We start from the raw sequence: 16,267 nt of genomic DNA on the forward strand, positions 1-16,267 counted from the left end.
AGTACATGATGTCTGCTGCTTTCAATCTCACATGCTTATGACATAGTATCTTTGGAGCAAAGGCTAGAATGTGTCTGTTTCACTGAGCATCACATTTTCTGACATGGATGAATTACCTGCTGTCTGAGGAAAATAGCATTTTTAGTGTGTTTAATTACAGCTCAGGTTGTTTATCATGTTTTCTGGGACAAATTTCTCAATCTTGTTCTCCTCTTATTTTGGCTGCCCCATGTATTAATCTTTAAGCTCATCTTTTGTGACAACACCCAGAAGGCACCCTTATATAAATCAAAAGTAAATATATTACCCTACCTTGCAGGGGTGCCATAAGGCTTAATTAGTTCATTTTTGTAAAGTGTTCTGAGATTCCCAGAATCAGCATCAAGTGTTTGTTATTAATTATAGGATCTAGGGAGTATATTGGATGATTTCTTAATTTAATTTCCTTCAGGCAACCTTAAAGTAACTAATTTTGTAATATCTTTGTTCGTTTAAATTCCTAAATCGCATTTGCTCTGGGCTCGAGTAATTCTGTATATATTTTCCTCTCACTGTATTTTTATTTCTAGACTTTATTTATACAGTAATATGAAAAAGAGTCTTTTACCATTTTCCCTGTGAATTCTGCTATGTGGATTATTCTCTATTAAGAAGGTTTTGTTTAAACATTAGCTGGTGGGTTTTTTCCTGCAGTTGGGGGTGTTAAGTAATTTACTTGGCTTCCCCTGGGAAATTTGCAGAGATTACATGGCACTGCTGTGATTTATCATTTCTACTTTATTTCTGACTCATAAAGCATGCATTATTTTGTGTTTACTTTCAGCAACAGATCACAGGAAATTTCATCATCAATCAAAGCACTTTAAAATGGGGAAAAGTGATAAGGTGACAAAGGCACAGTCAGCAACTGTGGTTATTGGAGAATCATTTCTGCTCCATTGTGTGGTAACACTTCTCACTTTATTTCTTCCCTAGGATCGGGCTCGTGTCGCTTCAGTTACTCAGATCCCAGCATCATGGTGTCCTACAGCAAGAACAGTTCTGCAGATTGGACTCAGCTGGAGAAAATTAGGTTTGTTACAGCTTTTTAATAATTTTCATGTTTTCCAGCTGAGCAGGTGGTGTTTAAACATGGCTCTTTCAAAACTTGTTTTATTTGTTAACTTTTCAGTTCTTCCTTGTTCATACAAAAGATGAGGGGTGAAATTCCTGGCTAATTGCAGAACTGCCACCAGGTTTGGTAAATCACAAATTCATCCATTGAGTATGTGGGAAGTGAGGAAGAGAATCACTTCACACTTAAAATGCAACTCCAGTAACCTGCAGGATCAAGTGCCTGAAAAAACAAAACTTTGATGACTTTTTGCATTTTAGCACTATTTCTAATGTCAGCAAGGGCCATATTTTGTAATATTTCAAGTTTCTACTTTGGTAGATTAAAGTGTTCAATAAAAACATTTTATAGTTTGATATGAATACTTGGCTTTTAACACTCTTGTGATAACAAGAATATGACCAACAGTGCCTTGCTTTTAAACCAACTGGCATACATGAAAATGCAAAGGATTATGAATGGAAAATTTAAATCTTTTCATCACAATATCCACACCTTTAAAGAGAGCCAGTGTCAAAGATGGATTTTTCTAAGAGAGCATAATTTATTAAGTAATAGTAGGAAAGGCATTTTGTGCAACAGCATAAAAACATAATTATGCAACAGGGGAAGAAAAAGCTTTTATTTCTATGTAATGTACTCATAGCATCTCAGTGTGCCTTCCTGCATCACCTCAGTGTCAGTGCTGTACAAGTGACTTGCTTGAGCCTATTTTCAGTCCATTGAGGCAAATTGCAGAGCAAAAGGGTCCTTAATTTCTGATGAAGAAGCACAACTCTAACTGGAAGGTTGTGTATTCAGTATCTCATCTTCCAACTCCTTGTGTGAGTGGAACTACAATTTCATTGAAAAACACATAAATTTTAGCAAAACAATTGGTGCTAACTCTTGCTCAGAGAAATATAAAGCGAGAGTAATTCATTGCAGGCACTGAAATTGCCTCAGAGTAACCACAGAATGCATTCCATTTTTCTCACATTGATGCAAAATTACACACCTAGTCCATAACATCAGCTCAGTTGCTCTCATAGCTCTGCAAGCCAGCAAACTTGAGAGATGTGAGGATGCAAACACAAGCCCTTGAGACCAAATTTTTTTTTGAAGTTAATGTGCATGCAGTTTGACCTCTCTTTCCTCAAGTTTGATGCCGGAGCCAGCAGTAGAAAATAGGTCAATAGAGCAATGTCGTGCGAAGGGGAGAGGATGAATTATGGAAGGATGCTCGTTGCTCCTGTGCTCCCTATGAATTGCAGGGTTATTTGAAAGTGCCTCAGCAGATCTCACATGCAGCTCCAGGGAACAGTGGGAGAACTGGGAGCATGTGGGACAGGAGGCCATCTGTGAAGGGGAGGTGTTGTATTTTGTGGGTGGGATGTCAGCTCTGGGCTCCTGGGAGGGAGGGCAGAGATCTCTGGGGAAGGCAGTGCTGTGTGTGGGCTCTGGGAGCAAGGACAGCGCCCCAGAGCAGCACTGCACTGCAGGGTGACAGACACAATGTTCAGCAAGGGCAGGGAGATCTGTGGGGCATGGTCTGGGTGTGAATATGGAACAAATGCAGTTGCATTTCAGCATTTTGCTCTGCTTTCTAAAGAGAAGTTCCTCTATTTTCTGCTATAAAAGGAAGATATTGGTGCCCTTTTTCCCTAAAGGCTCTGGATTGTCTCCGACAAGCATCACTACCAAGGCAAATAGAACGTTTGACATCTTGCAAACCTCATTTTTGTAACTCCTTGCAGCCTGAGGTTTGAATACAGCTGATTCACATGCTGGGTGGTTGTTGAGGTTTAGCCCCACCCAGCAGCCAAGCCCCACTCAGACTCTCTCTCACTCCCCCACCAGCAGGACTGGAAAAAGAACTGGAGTGGCAAAAAATAGAGAATTCATGGGTTGAGACAGAGACACTTTAATAGGGAAAGCAAAAGTTATGCAGACAAGCAAGGAATCAGTTCACTGCTTCCCATGGGCAGGCAGGAGCTCAGCCAACTCCAGGAGAGCAGGGCCCCATACATGCGATGGTGAGCAGGGAGACAAACAGCATCCCTCCAAAAATTCCCCCTTCCTCATTCTTCCCCCACTTTATATACTGAGCAGGGTGTCACATGGTCTGAAATTTCCCTTTGGTCAGTTGAGGTCGCCTCCTCCCAGCCTCCCATGCATCCCCAGCTTCTTCTGGGTGAACCTCAATCCTTTCACAGCTCTCAGAGGAGCTCAAGGCCCTAATCATTGCCTAATAGTAATGCTCCAGGTCTGACTCTCCACCCCTCATTCTGTATTTTCAGCAACAAGAGAGAGGACAAATTGATTGTTTCCTCTGTATTGTTCTTGAAGAAGAACAAGGAAAGAAGGACAACCTGGCCCTCCCCATGCACAGAATTATCCTGATAGCAGGGGTGTGGGATTGGAAGGTCATGTTTGTCAGAGAAAATTCCTAGCTTTTCTCTCCAACCATTCTGCTCCATCCAAATCTTAAGAGACTGAGACATCAAAAGTCAGCAGATTCTTTTGATGAAGCAAAAAACCAAATTTTGTGAGACCAGTTTTTCTAATGAGCTTCCTTAACATTTCCTTTTGGCCGTACCTGCAAAATAGCTGACAATCCCCAGTCACCATTCTGTGACCAGCACCGAGCATGGACATGGTCCTGCTCTCCAAACACCTGCACTGATCTGTGGTTTATTGCCTTAGCTTGCACTCTCTCTGAAGCCAGGCTGCCTGTTTGGGCTGGATGTGCCCTGCCTGGCACAATGGGACTCTGCCTCAGGGCAGGTACTTTCTGATCTCCTTAGAAGCTTTATCAGCACACCAGGGACGTTAGCACAACTGTGTCACACCGAGAAAACATGTTAATTGAGGGAAAAGTCTTCCTGACTATGGCTTAAAATTGGTCTAATTCTCTATCCTTGTTTTTCAGTGCCCCTTCCAATATCAGCACAATCATCCACATCCTGTACCTTCCTGAAGATGCTAAAGGGGAGAATGTCCATTTTCAGTGGAAACAGGATTATGTTCTTGCTGGTGATGTGTATGAAGCCTGTTGGGCATTGGACAACGTTCTGATCATCAATGCTGCTCACAGAAAAGTTGTGTTAGAAGATAATCTGGATCCTGTGGATACTGGCAACTGGCTTTTCTTTCCTGGGGCCACAGTTAAGGTTAGTCTGATTTTCCATGGCTTAACGTTATTATTACTCTTGTAAGTAGAAGACAGTAACACCTAACCAAACTGTGATCATAAGGGTGTTCAGGCAACTCCATCTGCTTCTAGCATTGGGCTCTTTTTAGCTTTGTTTTTACCCTTTCTCTATCCCATTCGGGCTCTCTAAAACAATGCAACTTTTCTGCCATGACCAAAACCAAATGGCATTTATACTGTCATGTCAAAGATCATGAAACAGAAAAGGGAAAACAGCTTCCTTTTAGCAAAACAGTGCAGTGGTTTTGAAACAAATTCAAGTCTTTCTGTTGGATATTTTAAATACCTGCTTTTTAACTTGGTCTTGTTCAGCTACAACTACTCACTTCACAAATCATCCCAAAAAAGCAAGGTTTCCCACTTTTTCTGTCTGTGAATATCCCATCTTCATTGCAGCACACATTTGGGTAATGGCTGCTCCTTAAGATTCTCTTTTTCAGTATGATCCTGTTTTGCTCTGGGAGATACAGCAAGAACAAGATCTGTTCTATCTTGAGAAAAACCCTAAGGAGCCCAACAAGATTCCTGTGCACAGAGTACCTTCACATGCAGATTTGTTCAATATTTGGAAAACAGTTGGATTCTTGCTGTCTATGTTTCAAAGCAGCCAGAAGTTCAACAGCTGATGACTTTCTGGTTTCATCCTATTTTCATTCACAAAAGCAGTTTTGATGTCAGGGTTCATTTATGATGCTGCTAATGGTTTTGGCAATTGCACAGGAAACAGATGTTGAATACTGAGGTCAGTAAGAGTTTGGTTTTGGCCTCATCCTTTTCCCACAGAACCTAATACAAATGGCTTCAAATTAACAGTTTAAGACATAAATATTCCCACTAATCTACTAATCATAGTGCCATCTTATTAACTATTTTTTTTTACTTCAGCAGAGTAATTTAAACTACATTGGCAAAGTTTTTACATGAGATTTTAGAATCAAATAATGTCCTGCATATTTAATGAATATTATGTGATTGGTTAACACTTGTTTTGTCAGTCTTATCTCTGGATTTTGAAATCCAGCCCACATATGTGAAGGTGTGAAAGAAAAGCAAGGGTTAATGTACCACAGGCACTGTTACTTTTCTCAGTTGTCCAAGCCTAAACACTGCTTGCTCTTTCTGAAACATGTAAGAACAACGTCTAAATTTTAACAAATAACTATCTTTTTTTGTTGTTGCTGTTCATGATTTTTTTTCTGGGTTGGTTGGTTGGTTGGTTGGTTGGTTGTGGAGGTTATTTTGAGGTTTGTTTAGTTAAACCCAGCTAGTTTGTGCCAATACACAGCTAGGCATTTACGAAAGACAGAGGACCTAAACCTGGAGATCACTGAGAGTTTCTAGACAGAAATCCCATCAAGGTCAAGCCTTTTATGTGACATGAGTGAGGTTTCACCAACCTGCCATTCCTCCAAGCTCATCTTCTGTTTCAGGTACAAATGAAATGTGCAAACGCCTGTTTCCAGCTGACCTCTGACTGTGTGTAGCCACTTACACCAGGCTGGGGCTATGTGTGTGTAGGCACACTGGATTAAGGCTATGTGTGAGGCAGGCCTTTAATTCTTCATGGGACCCTGCAGTGTGTCTGTATTGTCACCAGAGCACTCTTTTCATTTTTAGCTCTTGCTGCAGCCTTCCTCAGATTTTCAGGAACAATCTTGCCAAATATAATTTGAACAGATTTTTTCAATGTGAATTTCATGTTATGTCAAAAGTAAGACTATAAATTGGGTCAAGATTTACATCAGATCAGCATAAAACCTGTCGTGGCATTCTAACACCAAGAACAAATTTTTTTACTTTCTTTTTTTCTTTTCATATTTGGAATATTATATACATTTTACAAAATCTTTTGTTATTTTCTTTAAAACACTTCTTATCTCAGTTCATCATAAACATAATATTTTATATAACTAGAAAGGTAAGAATCCTTGTAGATTGTGCTAATGTCATTAAGTATGGCATAGAGGAAGGCTATAGGAGATTTCTCTTTCATAGCCAAAGTCACTGGCATACAGAATAATATGCCAGTGAGAAGCCCTAACAGTGTTACAGGGGTAGCTTCCATCACAGATAATTCTAGTTCCCTTTTTTCTACAAGTCTTTTTGCTTCCCAAACAACAGGAACTTGCTAAATAGTCCTGGTCTTTGTTCACAAAGGCTGTACAGCAATTTAAATTTTTTCTATACATTTTTACTAAGGGATCAGCAAAGTGTGGTCTCATAGCTGCCTGCAGCTTCCCCACGAGGGGAGCAGAGGGGCAGGCACCTAGGGATAAGGTGTGAGGGAATGACATGAAGCTGTGTCAGGGGAGATGTTAGCTGGCTGTGGGGAGAAGGTTCTGCCCCCAGAGGGTGGCTGGGCTCTGAACAGGCGCCCCAGGGCAGGGGTCACAGCCCCAGCCTGACAGAGCTCAAGTGTTTGAACAATACTCTCAGGTATGTGGTGAATCCTTGGGATGTCCTGGGCAGGCCAAGAGTTGGACTCTGATAATCTCAGTGAGCACCTTACAAATCAGGATATTCTGGCATTCTATGAAGTTTCATTGCTGCCTCCTGCCACCTTTTCTAACTCTCACCTATGTGCCTAAAGTTCCCATATTCACTATCACAATGCTGAACTTCATTCCAATCTCACAAGACCTTTTCTCTGATACCCAAGCCTGTTTGTGCCATACAAGTTTCAATTAATATCCTTCCATCCTCTCTCAATTAATATTTTAGAAAAACTAGCCTTAAAAATATTTATTGAGGATCTAACATGTAAGGTTAGGCCATTAGACCCTCTCTGTCCTTGACAGCAAATGGCACAGCAGAGTGTGCATCCCCCTAGGCAGATGCTCTCCTCACAGAGGAGTAGTGTCATCCTTGCTGCCTGCTGAGTCCCTGGCACTCATCTTTGAGGGTACATCCCTTGAAGATAACACCATTGGAGTGGACAGTGAGACTGTTACTGGGAAATTTGCAGCAATGTGTTCACTCACTCCAGTTTGGTGGGTTTGGATGCTGTGCTCTCAATAAACACTGTGGGAACTTTCTTGTGCCCAGCTTGGGAAGCAGTTCCTCCTCCTCTCCCAGTCTGCCTGAGCTTGGCCCAGGGATTTCCTTGCATTTCCTGTTGCCCTCAGGAGCAGTTGCTACTCCTTTGAAAGCACATGGCTGGTTGCAGACACAGCTGGACCTGGCTACTGCAACAGGATGCAAGCTGAGAGATAATCCATTGAGCCTGTGTGTCTTGGTTCCAAAGAAGACAGCAAAAGGCAAGAGAGAGGCTGTTAGCAAGGCCAAGCAACCCTTAGGAGATTAATTGGATCCACTGGAACGTGTTTATCTGTGTCGGGCTGTGTGGAAGGGTGTTGAACAGGATAAATTCCTGACTGGGCTTCAATATTTCCAGTGACAGCTCTGAGCATGAGCATGGCCTCACAACTGAGCATGGTCAGGATGATGCTCTGGTGGTTGAGGTTGCTGAAATGCATGGAAGAATGCTGTACTTCTGTCAATAATGCTCCTTGGAGCTCTACTCCTATGGAACAGAAAACCAATTTCAGCTTTCACTGAGGACTTCATAAATATTGTATATTTGACCAGAAATTTGAGGTACAACATTTGGAAGTTCTTTTGTTTTCTCTGATTGTCCTAGTTCAAAATTGGTTGTTCAAACTCTAAAATTAATTTTGAGAAGGCAGACAAACCTCAGTAGCCTTAGACTTTATATTTCTGCAGTGCTTTGATTGCACAAAAATAACATTGAGACCAAACCACCTGTCTCTGTAATTTTTCCACATTGGGAAAGAGCAGAATGGATCATTGCAGACACCAGAGGGACAATGTATCTGGTTGTGGTGCGTTAACCCAGTGACACTTATCATCCTTGAGAAGAGTCAAGTTACAGAATTGCTGACTCACAGTATTTGCAGCCACTCTTCGTTTGGGGGCTGGAGGTTTCCATTCAGCTGGACAGCTTGGTTTGTTTGGTCTGCAGGGATTGGGGATTACACCTGAGGCTGATGGCTGGTGCTGAGCTCTGTGTGTGCAGCCTGGCTTGGGATGGGGCAATGGGGGCAGGCGTGTGCCAGCCTCACTGAGCAGGTTGGGTTTAGGACTAGGGAATGGTAACTGATCCATGTTAATTACTACTGTGGGCATGACCAATAAACCCTGAAAATATTCCAATCCCAGTATCCCGATTCAGTGAGCCCTTTAAATAACAGATCATCACCATTCAGCTCATTTTCATTTCCCAGATAGACACGCCAGTGTAGCAAAAGGGAAAGTTGCATAAGAAGAGTCACTCACACTCAGAAAATATGCTGAAAATACGTGTAAAGCACTGTGACCTTTTAGCACACCCTGAGCAGAGCAGGGCTGTGCACACCCCAGATCTGCATGTCCTTCCTGAACTTGCATTGTTGTGTGCTGCTGAGCAGAGAAGACATGCACAAAGCCCTGGGAATTTGGCAAAAAGAAAGGCTGATTTAGCTATTTGATCCTCCCTCATTCCAGAGTAGATTTACAAATGTCTAAATACTCTGTTAATTAATGGAATAGCTTTGGATAGTCTTCTTCTTAAACATCCTGATCCATATATATATCTTTTGGGTTTGTTTGTGCTAAAATAAACAAGATTTTTTTTTCCTTTTGCTTTTTAAATTCTTGCTCTAAAATGTGTTCAGGTACCCATTTTCTGAATCAGTTTGAATGTATTTGTTTGATGGAGGAGAGCTGATATTCTATATATGCCAGTGTGAAAATGTCAGACTGAAATTACTATGACCTTATATTGGTAAAAATTACAAAGAGATAAATTCTGCTGACAAGATTCCTTGGTTTTTTGAATAAGATATATCAAGGCAGTATTTGTTCTGTGGGCCAAACCCAGCCTTCTAGCCAGCTGCTTTGCCTCGCAGGAGCCCTTATCCACCACATCTTCCTGGGAAGAGATGGGCAGACGTCCTGCTGCACCTCATCTGAGACACATTCCTGCTTCTCTGTGGGTGGGAGGAGGAGTGTGGGAGGGGAGGAGACTTAAAGAGAGCAGTGCAGGGTGCACAAAACCTGTCTACCAGCTGCCTTTAGATTGTGGCCATTCTGAGCTGTGCCCATGAGGAGGCATTTGTGTCCTAGCCCATGGGTGGAATTGTGCTTGCCTTTTCTTTTTTTGGTTTTTTTTTTTCCTAATAAGCAGACTTGTAATTAAAATAATAATACTTAGATACGATGCCTAGGAGTTCATTAGAGCTGACAGGTGGTTGGCTGTAGTGCTGTGAATCATTTGGGCAGCTGAGAATTGATGTTGGGCAGCAAGGCTGAACCCACACCTTTCTCCATGCCAGTTCCCCGTGGCTTGGAAGTGTTGGGAGGGATGGCAGGGAGCCAGCATCAGTTCTGAGCTGGTGTCCAAGCACAGGGGGTCTTTCCTGCCTCCTAGAAGGAAAGAATTTGATCTTCACAGGTCACTGTGTGATGCACATCAATAAAAATAACATGAATTGACCCATTAGATGCCAAAGGGTAGAAACCACTTTGCTTGATTCTTTCTCACTCTGATTTTACAGTGGTGTAAATGCACACCATTGCTTTCAGAAGAGCAGATAATGCTCAGGGCAGAGTGCTCCAAACATCAGTAGTTCTCAGAGCATGGAGAAATAGTTCAGATCATCCAGTTAAATGACTCATTAAGGAAACCAGTCATCACTGGAGCGATTGGTGTTGTACAAACACCATGAAATGTCCTAGAAAACTAAAAACCACACAAATCATATGAATCACTCGTAAACAGGCAAAGTGTTTGGAGCATTAGCCTTTGAATAACAGTGTATAATCGGAAATGATGAGTGCAAACACACTTTATAAAATGGTTCTTGCTACGTCAGAGGACAAGTTTCATCCCATTGTTTTGGAAAGGGAAGGTGCACTATAACCCTCTGTGCTCCTGGCCTGCTTGTGCAGCCAAGGTTTTGTTCCGTAGCCTACATTAAATGATGTAAAAACGTAGCACATGGGACAGACTAAAGCTCTGTTTTTCTCATGGGAAGGTATTCTAATCACATTGTGTTCTTTACTTTGGTTAAAGAAGGAATTTCAGGCCAGGAGCATTAGCAGCCGAATCCACAGAATTTAGAATTTGAAGTTGTCCCTAAATTCTGTAACCATACCTTTGCTGACTGACACATTGCATACAAAGTATGATTTTATCAGGACTTAATCTATCCTTGTACCTGTTATCATATCAAAATTTTAAAATTTCTAAAACCTGCATGACTCATTTCCAGATAGACACAATATCTAATTTACAGCTCCATTGACAATGCTGCTTCAATTAATTTTCTTCATCTTTCTTCTTGTTCCTCTGCTTCTCATATCTAATCTGTTTGCATTGCCTAGATTTTAATTAAAAAAACCTCTCCTCTCTAAGGAGCAATCTGAAGTGGCAAAAATAATCACTTAAAATATTGCAGTCATTAAAAAATTGGCTGCGGTCAAAGCCACGCATTTTCAATTTGCCGACAAATGATATTTTCGTTTCTTTTTAAAGTGCATTTTGTATTTGAACAGCATAAGCCAGCCAGCCTGGCTATCAGAGATGCTCCTCCAGCTGGGTGGGCTGCGTGACAACTCCTTAATGGGGGAAATTGATGGCCCTCTGCTTGTGTAGAGGTGAAGGCATACTGGGCAGATTTCTTTCCATCTGCCATCAGCCCTTTGCAAGCTGGCACTGCCCAAATGCCCAACACATTCATTCCAATGCAAGAAATGTCGCCAAAAAATAAATTGTGAGGCTACAGCTGTCTGAAAGAATCATCAGGGCCATTAGGCCCAGGGGAGATAATATGAAGAAGAGCATCGGTGTTCGTCACTGATAAAAAGCTAATTAAATGATGGTAAAGATGACTGTGAATGCTTTAAAGGCATAGAGGTGAACAACATTTTCATGGGAGTGCAGGAATGAACCTCAGGAAGATGATATGCAAGACCTCAGCCAAAAATCTGTTACACCGAGGAATTTCACACTAGTGTTTCCTGTTGATGCTTTGCCGAATGGCACAGTTGTATCATTTAGTTGCCCTCTGTTCCACTCTCCAAGTAAAGAAATCCCATACTGTAAAGCCAAGAGGTGTTTATTGATTCACAAGTTTGACTTGAACAACAGGGACAGAAGCTGGCTAGGATGAACTTCAGTGCTTCTGTTTACATTCCTAATATTTGTCTTTTGAGTTTCTAAAAATCTTCAGGCTGTGTCCTTGGCTGCGACTGTGGCAGAGGCTGATCTGGTTGAGGCTTGTGCTGGTTCCCATTTCAGGGTGGACTGGAGATGTCCAGATCCTCCTGGGCCAAGAGGTCACACTGAGGGTAGCTGATGTCACCTTACGTGGTGGTTGCATGCAAGTCTTTAGAAATATGGAGATTGTTCAGACATGCTACATGATGTAGAGTTTCAGATCTCACCTGGGGCCCTTATTTAGTTATGAAACCTTAAAGAGATCCAGTTGTAAAGGGCCTGCTTCACCAAATCTGACTTTCCTGCCTTTGCTGACCAATGGTTTTGAGCAGTCATAATTTAAACAATTCTGCATCTCATATGATCAAGAGGTTTTCCTAAAAGAACCTAAAATCTAAGAGGTGTAGTGTAGGATAAAGAGCTTGGCGGGCTCTTGACCACAGTTTGATTTTAAAACCATGCATTGGGCTCTCTCCCATTAACTAATGTCTTCATAATTTGTTGTAGAAATCTCATATGAATTAGTAAGACTTGCTGGGTCTTATAGACAATTTGGTTAAGAACTGTACTGATAAACTGGAAATATTCACAGACAACAGCAATTTTAGAGTGAAAATGTATTTTTTGTAGTTGTGATACCAATATAGCATCAAAGAGTCCTGATCAAGGAATGTACCATTGCTGCCTCTCCAGACACAAACCCAAAAGATAGCCTGTGTCCCAGAACATTGCCATCCATTTATAAAACAGGGAATAAGCTGGGGATGGGAATGTGTGGGAGTAAAAGGGAATACTGCAGGAGGGGAGAATGCTCATCCTGGTCATCTGTGCACTCTTCAGTGTAATCATTGGTAAGGTTTGCTGACGAGAGCCCTAAGCAAGTGTCTGAGGGAAATCACGTGGGCATTTGACAAGAGCAGTGGGGAGGATGGGCAAGGACCTGCAAGTTTGGTTGTCTCACCAGCACATGTAGTGACAATCATTGACAGCCAAGGAAAAGTGGCCCACAACATGGGGCATGTGGGAAATGGTGGAGGCAGGTGAGGATGAGCCATGCAGGGCCTTGAAAATGGGGAAAAAGCAGTGATACCATAACTATCCAGTAGAAAAACTTCAGAAACACAGCAAATTCAGAGTGAAGATTAGATTGCAAGTAAATCCAAGAGTGTTGAGATTCAGGAATACATCCAGCCAATTTTCATTTTGCCCTATTCTTGCAGAGCAATAGCTTAACAATTACAGCTAGTGAATAAGGTAGTGCCAGAGTAAATTAAAATATTTGTTGGTTTTTTGGGTTTTGTTCTCTTGGGATCACCACAGTCCCTGAACAGAACCTGGCTTCTTTCCATTTGGCAACAGGCAGGGCTTGTTTATTTAGGAATACAACAGTTTACTTATGTCAGGCTGATAGTCCCATTCCAGTTGCAAACAATGGGCAACAGCAACTGTTGTGAAGAGGCTTCATTCAAGTGCCTGTGTCTTATGTTCTATTATGTAGGTGATCTGGGAGTAAACTTTGCTAAATTATGTTTATCAGATTTCTCAAAGAACTTATTCTCTAAATTAACTTTTCTTTACAAATTAGTTGAACGTTTCAGTGTTGTAAATTTGCACAAGGACACACTAAATGTTCCACGTGCATTTAATCCCCTTTAAACAAAATTGAATGGTGCTTTAGTTCTGGCCCTACAGCTGATGCTTCCATGGTAACAAGGGCAAATATCCTACAAGTGGCTTTCATTTGGCCCTTTAGGTTACAAATTTTTCACGGCAAGTTAATTTCCTCTTACTTTATAGATTATTTATATGTAAATTAAAATTAAACAGAGAACAAATTTAATCTGGAATTCATAAAAGAGCAATTATGTAATCCAGAGGATCTCTAGTTTAGGGAGAGCTTAATCCAGATAGTTTAAAAACTCATTATGTGTACATTCCACATTTTTTACCTTTTGGGAATAACAAAATAAACACTTGTGAAATTCAGTCCTTAATACTGGAAGTATGCAGACTTCCACCACAAGTGTAAAGTCTTTAATTTGGGAAAGAGATAACACAATATGTAAATTGTACTTAAGGGTTTTTTTTTCTAAAGACTTGAATTCAAATCTTGGGTTGAACCCAAGAGAAAATGAGTCTGATGGTTTCAATTCTGTCTTTAATCTGTTCAAGCCCTCTGCAAACCCACAAAATAATCCAACATATTCAGCAGCCTCCTGGATGCTGAACAAGACTGACAAGGTAGCTGGGGCAATGCTGCTGAGGACCATCTCCTGCAGAGCTTCCTCTGCTCCTGGAAAATTTAGCTGAGTGCTCTTTGACGTTTTTCTTCCCTCAGCAGCCCATCAGGTAAAAAAAAGAGCAGTAAAAGCAGTGACAGATAGTGACTGCCTGGAAAGCCAAAAAAATAAAACCTGAGGGTGAGGTTATACAGGCAGGTGGGAGAGAGTAAGATCATGAGTGGAGGGGCCCTGGCCCTTGCTTGGCAGCTCAGCTCATGGAGCTCATCCACATCTGCTTCTCCCACGGGCAGGTGTGTCCCAGGTCCTGCATGGTGGCACTGGGGCAAAACCGTGCAAGAAAATGGTGGCACTCCCTCAGAACTTCTGTAAAATCCATACCTGGGTTTAGAGCACACTTCTCTTTCTCACTCTTTTTTAAGGTCATGAGCTCCTATTACGTGTTTCACAGGTATTTAGAATAACAGGGGAGTTAAACCCCAGACTGAACTTCTCTTCTGTGTAGCTGCTTCACAGGAGCCAAAGCTGACAGGAGCAGATTGTGATTTGAGCCATACGTTGTGTGGTTCGTTAACACATAAAATATGCATAAAATACATATTCATAGATACTATGGAGCTGTGTATAAATGCAGAAATATAGCTTTATAGAACTAATTAAATAAATTATGATTTTGAGCTTTCATAAAGTGTTCACCATACATCACTGTATAAATAATTATTTATACCCCCCTTGCCAAACTGCCCATTTATTTATCTTGACAACCTAAATGAAAACTCCATTCAATAAATATTCTGCTAGACAGCAGAAGGATGTACAAATATTAAAAGATAATGAGGTTGTATCTGATTTGTGTTTATTTTAATAGATGGTTTTCATCAGACAAGAGATTACTGGTTACATACCCACTATCAAATGCATACTTACATATAACTTAGCACCTGAGATGTAAGTTGCTCTTATAGAGGACTTTCCAATGCTTGTATGTAATTCTAATATCTACCTCAGTAGGATCTATTTAGCTGTTTGTTTCCTGAGATGAAGGTTTATGTATAAATTTTTGATTAAAGTTTTAGCCTGAATATTTATTTTTAGTGTATTTATTTGGCTGCCTGCAGATAATGAGAGTTTTGTGGCAGATTGATTGAGAGATAAAGGATACTTCATTTGTGTTCAGCAAATGAAGAAAATTCTGTTAATCAAGAAGCACAACAAAGAAATTATTCTTAAAATTCTGAGTTTAGCAATACTGATGAGTGTGAAGGTTAAAATCAGTAAACAAAAGCAATTTCTCAGTCCATTATAAATAACTGCATAGTATAACTACTGTTTTTCAAAGAGAAGATATAAAACTGTCTCATTAATTTCTGCTAGCTATAATATATTTGATGTGTAAATTATTCTGCCTTTTCAGTGGCATATATGGTGTACTGTGTGTATGCTGCATTAACAGACCAAGGAGAAAGGAGACTTGTGACAAAATCTATTTAATTTCTGTGATAAGTTATCAACACTTCAGGATCTTTCTATTGCTTTGACCTTTCTTTGGGAAAAAAACACTTTAACAGCAATTAGTTTATTTTAGCAGTTGAAACAGTCTTTAAGTTTTTACAATGTGTTATATTTTTATGTGATATTTATTCTGTGTTAATAAACATAGAGCTGTTGTCATTCAAGTACAGAACAGGAACTCTCTCTACAAAAATCAGACTTCAAGTACTCACAGTTTTTTTCTAACAATGTGTAGGGACCTCCAGAAATATAAAAATTATGTTCCTTTATACTTTATATAAATTAATTGCTGAGGTATTGACAACCATATTTGAAAATCATCAATAAAAGAATTTCAATTATGCCACTTTATTGATAAATAAAGTCTTATAGAATATGACAAAATCTGTTATTTTGTACTTTACTCATAAAAAACCATAGACAAAGATGTACTGAGCAGTTTTCATTTCTTGCCCCACCTTTCTCTTTGTTAAAAATCTAATTATTCCCTTATGTGACGCTCCCATGACCTTTTTAAGTACAGAAGCTGTGATTGTCATATTTTCCCTTGGCGCATTATGAAGGGGTTCAGAGACAAGAGGGCACTGCATAGACAATATTGAAAAGGTCAATGCAATTTGGCATTATTGTATCTCTTTTTAAAATACTGAGATGTTGTAAGAATGCAGAATTATTCTAATTAATAGTTCTTTAATTCAGCTTCCAGTTTTAAGGAGCAAGATCTCACACATACACACACACACACACACACACACACACATACACATGAATAAAAGAACTCTTTGAGAGAATTATTCATTTTATCAGTACTTTTTGTAATATGAAGAATTCAAAAAACTGCAAAGTGATCCATTTGCATTAAGACAAGTTAGATCTTCTTTAGAAAATTCTACTACCTGTTTCTGCCTCACAGATTTGGCAGACTGCCATTTTACCAGACACACAAGAAGGCAAAAAAAAGTAGGATGGGAGAAAGAAGAAAATCTATA

At 40.3% G+C, this 16,267-nt stretch overlaps 1 protein-coding gene across 2 annotated transcripts in view; it reads left to right on the forward strand.

Moving 5' to 3' along the window:
* RELN (reelin) overlaps positions 1–16,267 on the forward strand; it is a 283,789-nt gene that overhangs the window by 148,283 nt on the left and 119,239 nt on the right. For both annotated transcript variants that reach the window (XM_071423955.1, XM_071423956.1), the window contains exons 9-10: positions 976–1,072; positions 4,026–4,266. In XM_071423955.1, the coding sequence (XP_071280056.1) occupies positions 976–1,072; positions 4,026–4,266 (338 nt within the window). The remainder of the gene's footprint in view (positions 1–975; positions 1,073–4,025; positions 4,267–16,267) is intronic.

Source organism: Agelaius tricolor, unplaced genomic scaffold (assembly GCF_023055355.1).
Source record: "Agelaius tricolor isolate 1412-34295 unplaced genomic scaffold, bAgeTri1.0.p SCAF_3, whole genome shotgun sequence".
Taxonomy (NCBI): Eukaryota; Metazoa; Chordata; class Aves; order Passeriformes; family Icteridae; genus Agelaius; species Agelaius tricolor.